Genomic DNA, 9,420 nt, shown 5'->3' on the forward strand with positions numbered 1-9,420 from the left:
ACTCACAAATTAATAACAACACACAGGGACGATACTTGCTGAGTTTTTATATTTCTGATCATAAAGTGAATGAAAAACGAATTCTGGTATTGAAAATCATCGTAGCATCTGATGAGAGGAGGTTGAACAAGACTTTGAACCTCTACCTACTATACATCACTCTGGATAAAGGCGTCAGCTAGATGCATAGAATTTAATGTAAATAAAGCACAGGAACATAGATTAAAAGTCCTTTTTACAGTCTGTGAGTATCGTTAAGTGTGTGAAATAAAAACCGTTGGAAAGTGTTTTTATGTATCTGACCGCAGCTGTTTGATAATCCTATAAAGTTTTTGTTCGACGACATTATTCACTGCTGACCTGCCTGTTCGCTGCACAATAGGCGACCTCGCCCTCGGCTCCAGGAATCAGACTCTTATCAGAATAAATGAGCGAAAGGCAAATAGAAGTAAAAAAAAAACTCCTTCGTAATGGACTGACTTTCAAAAGGCAGCGGTATTTATAGTTAGCATGAATTTGTATGAGTGTCAGTAGACTAAAATTACTTTTTTATTACTGACGTTTTCGCAAAATGTTCTTGTACACACACACACAATAAAACAGTAGAGCTTCATTACAACTGAGCAGTTACATTACATTTATTGAAAGCTAGAAATTTAACAAACAATGTACATTTTTTTTTTGCACAACAGGAATGTGAATATAAAGTGTGTATCCGCATGTGTGTATGTATGTGCGTCCTTGCATGCGTGTGTGTGTGTGTGCACATTTGTGTGTGTGTGTGTGTGCTGTTAAAGTGACGTCTCTCTGGAGTCCCTGGACGGCCTGAAGGTCAGGATCTCTGTAAAAGTGTGACCTGCAGGAACACAAAGAGAGGATTACAGTCTGCATCATCCATCCTCACATGTTTCTTTCCTGCTTTCAGTTCCAAGTTCAATGCGTCAAACCAACTGATCCTCTCTCCCCTCCTGACAGGGTGTGTTGCCTATGTGTTGTATGTAGTGGTGATAAATGTGTTTTAATTGTATTTTCAAAGGGACATTAAGTAATCTTTTACCTTTATCGACCTCTATTGGCGCCCAGTAGGAATTACAACAACTCTGATAAAACGACATCATTTTGCTCTGCATAAAACAACAGAGGTTTGGAGAAATTCTTGTAAAAAAAAAAAAAAAGGCAGCTCTGATTGGCTCTGAGTTTGAAACAGGATTCTCCCATAAGCCCCAGGAAAAGGCACTTCTGGTTGTTGTTTTTTTGGTAGTAGTAGAACAAGTTTCCATCGTTAGCTTAGCTGCAATGCTAGCTACTTTGCAGAATAAATTCCAATTAATATACAAATTCTTTGCGTAACTTAAACGAGCAAGATAAAAATGGATGAACATTTTGAATCAAGACTTAATTCTGTTTTTCCAGCAGTAAGCTCATTGTACCAGATAGTCATGAACCTTTACAGCTTCTCAGCTTGAAGGTTCTTCTTGTTTTTGTGTCTGCAGCACGCGCTCTGCTGCAAACACAACGAACATCCAAGTGTTTTCATGGTGTTTTTACCGTTAATTGAGCCATTGTCGTCTCTAAAATCGCTCATTGTTGTTGTTGTTGTTGTTGCTAACTGTAGCAACTTCCTTTTTGTTCCTACGACAGTAAACAAGTGAGCAGCAGTGCCAGGCTCCGCCCATAGCTCCTCCCATAGCTCCTCCCATAGCTCCGCCCATAGCTCCGCCCAGCCAAATGTGCTTTGAATGACAGCCCACAGAACACAGACCAGAAAGAAGTGAGTTTGGAAAAAGATCGCTGAGTCGTTCGTTTGATCAACAACCCTATCAACCCCCGCAGATATATTATAGTAATTCTATGCAGTAAAAGCCTTACTCATTGCCCCTTTAAATTGTTTTTATTTTGTTGTAATCCCTGCCTGCAAACCAAATTTCCCTCAAGGCACGATAAAGTTTTGCGTCTGAAACCGGCTTCTTACGTTTCCACTGGTCGAGCGGCAGGTCTGTGTTGTCCATGGAGTGGTCGTACGGCAGCGCCTCCGTCTCCTCCTCGGCGTCTCTGAAGTCGCTGAAGAACGGCAGCGCCAAGGCGTCCGAGGCGCTCACCCGGCGCTCCGGGTCCAGGAGCAGCATGTTCTCCAACACACACACCGCTGCAACGCAGAGCGACGCAGGCGCAGTCAGACAACAGACAGTTTAGACAGCGGACGGCAGGGGGAACGGAGAACAGAGACCTTCACGTACCGTTTGAGCTAGCTTTGGAGAAAATGGAGTGCAAATCCTTCTTTGGCACTTTTGGTAGACTTCTGATGTAGTTTTTGGCCTGTCAGAAAAACGAGGGAGGGGGTGGAGAGTGGAGCATGATAGCCGATTTTCAGCCAGTATTCAACATCTTTAAATTTGACCAATTTTATACCAAAAAACCTAAAGTATTTACTAGTTAACCCCAGAACTGAATTCTTGTCAGGGTGGAAAAGCCTCTGAAACTCTCCACTGATCCCAGACTCATCAAATTCTGGGAAACTCTGAGATTCATTAGGCTTTTAAATGAACAATTCATTTACAAATACATAACTGAGCAATTCAATTAATAAATAAAGAATTAATTGCAGGTTTTACAGGCCAGTATCGGCTCAATATATCGCTCTGACTCTAAGTTTCTTACATCTTGGCTCTGGAGCTTCACAACAAAGTCAGCAGTTGGAGTTCCTGTAATCTTCATGATTTCTTTCAGCTGGTCAAGATCTGGCATCAGCTGGGGGTCAAGGGTCACACTTGATTGAACATGACATTGGATTTTACCATTCAAACCATTTGACAAACTCTGTACAGGACAAAACCAAACTGGGGTTGAGAAGAGTTGAGGATACGATCGTTTCCCTTGAACAGCGGCTTTCCCAGCAGCATCTCTGCCATGATGCAACCCACCGACCAGATATCCACTGCAACAGAGACACGTCTTTATCAGGAACAGTCACAGCGTTAATAGCTTGAGACTTGACTTGAAGCATGAAGAGAAGACTTGAGACTTGACTTGACTTGGGTTCTGGTGACTTGGGACTTGACTCTGACTTGTACTTTGATGACTTGAAAAGGTTTCTAAAGTCTTGACTTGAGATCTTGTGTTTGTGTAAATGACTTAGATTGAAAGTGATGAGATTTGTTCCAGCGGACGACTGAATTTAAATTCTGTTTTCTGAATTTGTATGGAATGATTGAATTTATTGAAGTTGAAACTGATTATAGAAATCAAACTCATGATGCTCTTACCAAGTTTTTATCCTATTAAAACCATATTGCATTGAAAAGTCCTAGATATTTAGTTTTCTTTAAGATATTAAATTGATACTGGACTCTTGATTTGTTCTGACTTGACTTGCTGTTCTACATTTAGACTTGAGACTTGACATTAATAACATGGACTTGACTTGGTAATCTACATTTAGACTTGAGACTTGACTTGATACTTGAGCCTCAAGACTTGAGACTGACTTGGGACTCGAGCAAAGCTGACTTGGTCACACCTCTGGTAAAAATAGATCTTCTTGGCGCTCACTGCCCTCCTGTGGACACAAAATATTTTGACTCCACAGAATGTGATGACAGGGAGAGGTGTGCAGGTTACCGGTCTGTGTGTAGTGCATCCAGTTGAGGATAACCTCCGGCGCTCGGTACCACCGGGTCACAACGTAACCCGTCATTTCTGCGTCCGCTTGCCTTGCCAGGCCAAAGTCGAGGATCTAAATAAGAAAAACAGAAGTGTAACCGTATCATCAAAATGTGGAGATGAGTAGGGAGTTCACCTCTAGGTGGCGTTATGTAGCGGAGGAATACCTTCAGCTCACAGTCCGGGTTAATGGCTAAATTTCCAGGTTTAAGGTCCTGTGGGATAAAGAGATGGGAGATGGAGGAAATCATTAAAATGGGCAGGAAAATGGATTTGGGCCAACAATATGGAGAGAGATTAGTGCCAGCAGAGATTTTATTTGAATTACATACATTTGAATTTGTCATATTGAACCCTTCAATTGACAAAAAAAAAAGTTTTAAGGCACAATTTGACATTGAATGCAATAGCTTGAAATTGAAGTTGATAATTGTTGAATTTAAGTTTTAGCTATAATTTCAAATTCGGTTCAGATTCAGCTTCCTGAGACAGACATCCAGACACAAGGGCTTTTGTTTCCTGAGTGTCGACTGGCAGGCTCCGCCCCCTCTGAGGCTGCAAAGCCTGACAAATTACAATGTATGCAATTAAAATACAAGTTCTGCTGGCAATAATGTCTTTCCATACACAAGCCGTTAATTGAAAGTTGTTAAATTTAACTATTATTTTTTTTTAATTATTATTATTATCTATTTTCTTGCATGATTTTGAAAATCTTAAACACCAGTTTGTACAGAAAGTGAGTCGAGAGAAAGTCATGTTGATAGCTGAGATATTTCAATTCTAATATATATTGATGATGTGATTATTAGAGAAATTTGGAAGGACAAAATAACTTTTTACTTAGAATTTACTGTATGTTTTTGTTTTTGTTGCTGTTTCTTTTTTTTGTGCTTATTTTATGGATTTCCTTGTTTATTTTTGTTGTTGTTACATGTTCAAAATAAATAAAGATAAATATAAACAAAACAGCATACTGGCCTTTCTAGAGTTAAGAAAGACATGATTACACACACACACACACACACACGCACACACACACACACACACACTGAAGTGCTCCTGGTGTGGGAGTCAGGATGAATGGGAGTGGGTGTGAAAAAGAGCGAGCACCCCGCCCCCAACGCTCATAGTCTGAAAGGTCAAAGGTCACGCACCCTGTGGATGATCCCTGCAGAGTGGATGTACTGCGGAGAGAGGAGAGAGGAAACATCAGCGACTTCAACTTCACTGAAACAGCTAATTGATTTAAAGCAACACCCCACTCAGTGCTAACATGGGGGTTATTCAGCACTCGACCGCCATGAAAACCGGAATATACTACTTTTATATTTAAATACTAATTTTAGAGTAAACCAAGAATAGAAATGCAAAATGAGGACGGACCCGGGATGCTTTGTTGTCTTAAAGCAGGATCTGTAGCTGAATCTGTTCACCAATGTGTTCAATGTCAGTTTTAGTAAAAAATCTGAGCGCTACAAACTGGTCCAGCTGCATCTGATCTTGGTCAGTAGTTTATATTCTGGTTTTCATGGCGGTCATGTGACAAATAACCCCCATGTTAAAACTCCGGCTTTGTCCACACTAATCCGGATATATTTGAAAATGTCGAAAGTTTTCCGTCCACACTAGCGTTTTTGAAAAGTCCGCTGTCCACACTGAACCGCCAGAGACGCATCACGTCCTCCCGGGTCCTGCTCAAAGACACTTGGGCCGGAAGATTTACTCGAATTTCCACCAAGCAGCAGCTTTCTGCCACCGCCATTTTTAAAAGGTTGTTGTTTGCAGAGCGATCGTGAAGAACGAAGTCCGTTAGCAAGTTAAGTTTCTGAAAAAAATGCCTAAATCAAAAAGTGAAAAAGTGTCACAGTAGAGTCGTTCTTCTCTAAGTTTGGGGTCGAAAACGCCGGCTTAGTGTGGACGGAAGGACAAAACGGAGAAATAAAGATGCGTTTTCGAATTTATCCGGATTAGTGTGGACTGTAACTAATAGTTCTAAATGTGTTGAGGAAGATTCAACCTTGAGTCCTTTCAGCATCTGATAGACGAGGAACTGCACTCTGTCCTCGGATAATCTCTCCATCTTCATCAGTTTGCCGAGGTCAGTGCCCATAAACGGCATTACCAGGTAACTGAGGAGGAGAAGGAGGAGAGGAGGAGGAGAGGAGAGGAGGAGAAGGAGGAGAGGAGGGGAGGGAGGAGAGGAGAGGATAGGAGAGGGGGAGAGGAGGAGAGGAAAGGAGAGGAGGAGAGGAAGAGAGGAAAGGAGAGGAGGAGAGGAGGAGAGAAGGGGAGGACAGAGGAGAGGAGGAGAGGAGGGGAGGGGGGAGGAGAGGAGAGGAGGAGAGGAGAGAAGGAGAGGAGAGGAGAAAAGGAGGAGAGAGGAGGAGAGGAGAGAGGAGAGGAGTAGAGGAGAGGAGGGGAGAGATGAGGAGAGCAGAAGAGGAGAGGAAGGAGATGATCTACAGGCACAAACGGTTAAATCGTATAACGAGTGTTGAGGAACTCCAGGAACTTACAAGTCACGCAGTCTGTCCAGAGAGATTTCAGAGGTGAAAACGTCCAGCAGGCCGATCACCTGAAAACCAACAGGAGACAGCAGGACCGAAACATTTACTCACAAACACAAGCAGCACTGTGGGTCTTCTAGGTTTCATTTCAGCTTTCTGTTTGACATACTGTAGGCATCCAAGAGGCTGAAACGCAACTCCATTTTCCCTCACTTCATCGACAAGATTGAAACAAAATATATAATTATGTAATTTACATGAGTAAAGTATGAAGTAATCAACATATATTCATCAAAATATGAAACATGGCGGTCTAATTTGTCGTTTAAATGCCTTTAAAACCGTTAGAAGAAGAGCTCCATTTTTGCTTTTAAAGGAGAAGAGCTGTTTGTGTTCATGACCAAAGCAAACGACAAAATGCATTTAAGCAAAACTCAACTAAAAACCCAGAGTAAAAATACAGTATATGTGTCAGAGGCAGAAATAACTGAGGGAGACAATTCATCCTTCTCCTAATTGATTGATTGATTGGTAGTTAACCCCTCGCACCCTGAGTTTCCCCCTTAAATTTCCTCTTAAGTAGCTTCAAAGTTAGAAAAACCCAAGGCTCCATTTTTTTATGGCTGCAACATTATAGCAAATGGAAAAAAATATCTAGATATTTGTGCTTCATTTTCTCCACATTTCCCTGTAATTCAGCCAGACATGTTTGGTATCTGTGTAAACCTTGAGATCTGGACTAGAATTTAAAATAAAGTTCTGTGGGTTTGAACAAAGCTTGGTCATTAAAGTCGAGATGAAATGAAAAAAAATGCCTTTTTAACCCTTTTAGATCACATCCCCGGTCATATTGTGCACCTATTTAACAATATATGCCAAAAAAAAATACAAAAAATCAATTTCTTTGCATTCTTATATCAAAATTCAATCATGTTTTCTTCCTGTAAAACAAAATATGCTGTGTGCTTATAAGCATGCCGATAACCAATTTCAACCAATAATATCATGACATCCACCCATCAATCAATCTTCAACTTTTAGCGCACAGAGCTAAGAGGCTAAGATTCATTAGTTAGCTAGCTAGCAGCAGCACGGTACTTCGGTGTGTCTTCGGGTGTTATGACACGCCCACTTTTCAACGTTCAAATCAAATTCCTCCCAACGTTACGTCCCGCCTGTCTTTCCTGTTTCACTCGGAAATACGTCACGATACGGAAGTTAGATACTCTCGAAATGCCGTTTTCATCTGGACTTTAACGTGTGTTTGCAGTGATGGACCCACATGCAGGACTGGCAGGTGAACGCTCCCTCTCTGTTTTTGTGCAAAGGTTTCTCACATTTTCGTGCTTCATGTGTTTGAGCAGCCGCAGCTCTCTGTACGCTCTTTTGGCGAAGAGTTTGGACTGGAACGGTCGGTGAAGTTTCTTGATCGCCACTTTCGCTCCGGAACGGCGGTCCAACGCTGAACTGTGAACAGACAAACAAGAACAACATGAACAAACAAGTAGATAGATAGATAGATAGATAGATAGATTGATAGATCATAGATAGATAGATAGATAGATCATAGATAGATAGATAGATAGATTGATAGATCATAGATTGATAGATCATAGATAGATAGATAGATCATAGATAGATAGATAGATAGATAGATAGATACATAGATAGATAGTTTCTATCAACAAATCAGTGTTAAATCAGTTAATTCAACTTAATGTAAAAATCAACACCCCAGGTTTAATTTCAATCCAAACCCATCAGAGGTAACTTAACACCCTAATCAACAACTGTCACTGAAAATTCATCACTTACAAATAACCAACAAAACATTTGGTGTGGATCAAAATTTCTGCTGTTATGTGTGTGAATATAACGAATTGTTGTATTAAATCATTTAAGGTAAGTTAAAATTAAACTTCATTGATTCCTGTGGGAAAATTAGATCGATGCAGCAGCAAAAATAACAGGATTCAGCAGGGAAAAAGACAAACTAAGCAATAAAAAAACAGAAGAAATAATACAAATATAAAATAGAATAGAACCAATTGTGGCTTTATGCTGCAGACACTTTGAACACTGAGAGGGAAGTCTGAGAAAGAGTAAGGATCAGTTTGGACTTCCAGTTACAATTTGTCACAAAAACAAACTGCTTTAGGCCCAGCTGAGGGAAAACTAGTCTAAGTGTTATTACTGTGTTTAAAACAGAAAGTATCGGTGCGGCCTGTTGTGCCTGTTTGAATTCAGGCTCTTTGACTTCTCCCAACAAAATCCCAACAATGAAGCCCTGGGGTTTCTTTGTTGACCCTCGTCCACAAAACACAATGCAGACCGAGCCAGCTGTGCTTTAGAGGGGGGGAGACACCGAGCAACAGTGGGATATTACTCCAGTAGCAGTATTACTGCTGTAAAAATCTACTTGAGTAAAAGCAAAAAAGTAGCATGAGTGAAATCAGGGTAAAAGTTAATCATCTTGTTTTTATTTCACAAAAGAAAACATTTCATTTGATTTTTCCCAGGCAGTGCTGAAAGGTCAGCGGTCAGAGAGTGTTTTTAATTAAAAAAGGCTTTGTAAAAAGTAAAAAATACGTAGCATAAATTATAGGCAACATAATCAAAACAGCACAACTCATTTAACCTGATTACGATCACACAGTTTGCTGCAGTGTGTATGGGAAGCCTCCAGAGATTGTAGGCTACTCTGTAGGTATTTAGAATAAATTTACTTAACATACTTAAATAAACTAAAAGTAAAATGACTGACTTCTAAAACTATTCAAAAAGAGTAGACTATATGCACACAAAGAAGCTACTTTGTTACAGTAACGAGATTAAATGTAATCCGTTACTTCCACACTTGGTGTTTTAAACTTTTTATCCCACAGCTGAGATCAGCAGCTTTTAGGTAAAAACGTGAAACAGCAGTTTGGGTGTTTATACTCGACATGACATGGACTTTTTTGGGGGGGAAACACAGTGAAATCAATATTTATCTGTATTGTATTCTCACCACACTGTCCCGTAGGCTCCCGTCCCGACCTGCTTCAGGTCCCGGTACCTCTCCGGAACCTCCCACACGGTTTTGTTTACCTCCTGCCGGTAAAACCCCGTCCTGGCCCGCACAGACATACCGAGGTCAGGATGTGGATCCGCCTGACTCTCAGCTCCGGTCCGCCGCGTCTTCTCATAGGAAGAAAATTGAGACTTTTTTATTTTCTATCGAGTTTCTTCTTCTGTTTTAAAATGCCGA

General features: G+C 40.7%; 1 protein-coding gene across 1 annotated transcript; it reads right to left on the reverse strand.

Annotated features, from left to right (window-relative positions):
* Positions 1-668: 668 nt before the first annotated feature.
* Positions 669-9,420, reverse strand: mapk12b (mitogen-activated protein kinase 12b). Its single transcript, XM_071926896.2, has 12 exons — positions 9,181-9,420; positions 7,508-7,637; positions 6,180-6,238; positions 5,681-5,792; positions 4,818-4,847; positions 3,828-3,875; positions 3,619-3,733; positions 2,864-2,935; positions 2,659-2,738; positions 2,238-2,316; positions 1,973-2,146; positions 669-856 (listed from the first exon to the last, which is right to left on the reverse strand). The coding sequence occupies exons 1-12, from the start codon at positions 9,297-9,299 to the stop codon at positions 792-794; spliced, it is 1,083 nt and encodes a 360-aa protein (XP_071782997.1). The 5' UTR covers positions 9,300-9,420; the 3' UTR covers positions 669-791.

The sequence above is a fragment of the Centroberyx gerrardi genome, chromosome 24, assembly GCF_048128805.1.
Source record: "Centroberyx gerrardi isolate f3 chromosome 24, fCenGer3.hap1.cur.20231027, whole genome shotgun sequence".
Lineage (NCBI taxonomy): Eukaryota > Metazoa > Chordata > Actinopteri > Beryciformes > Berycidae > Centroberyx > Centroberyx gerrardi.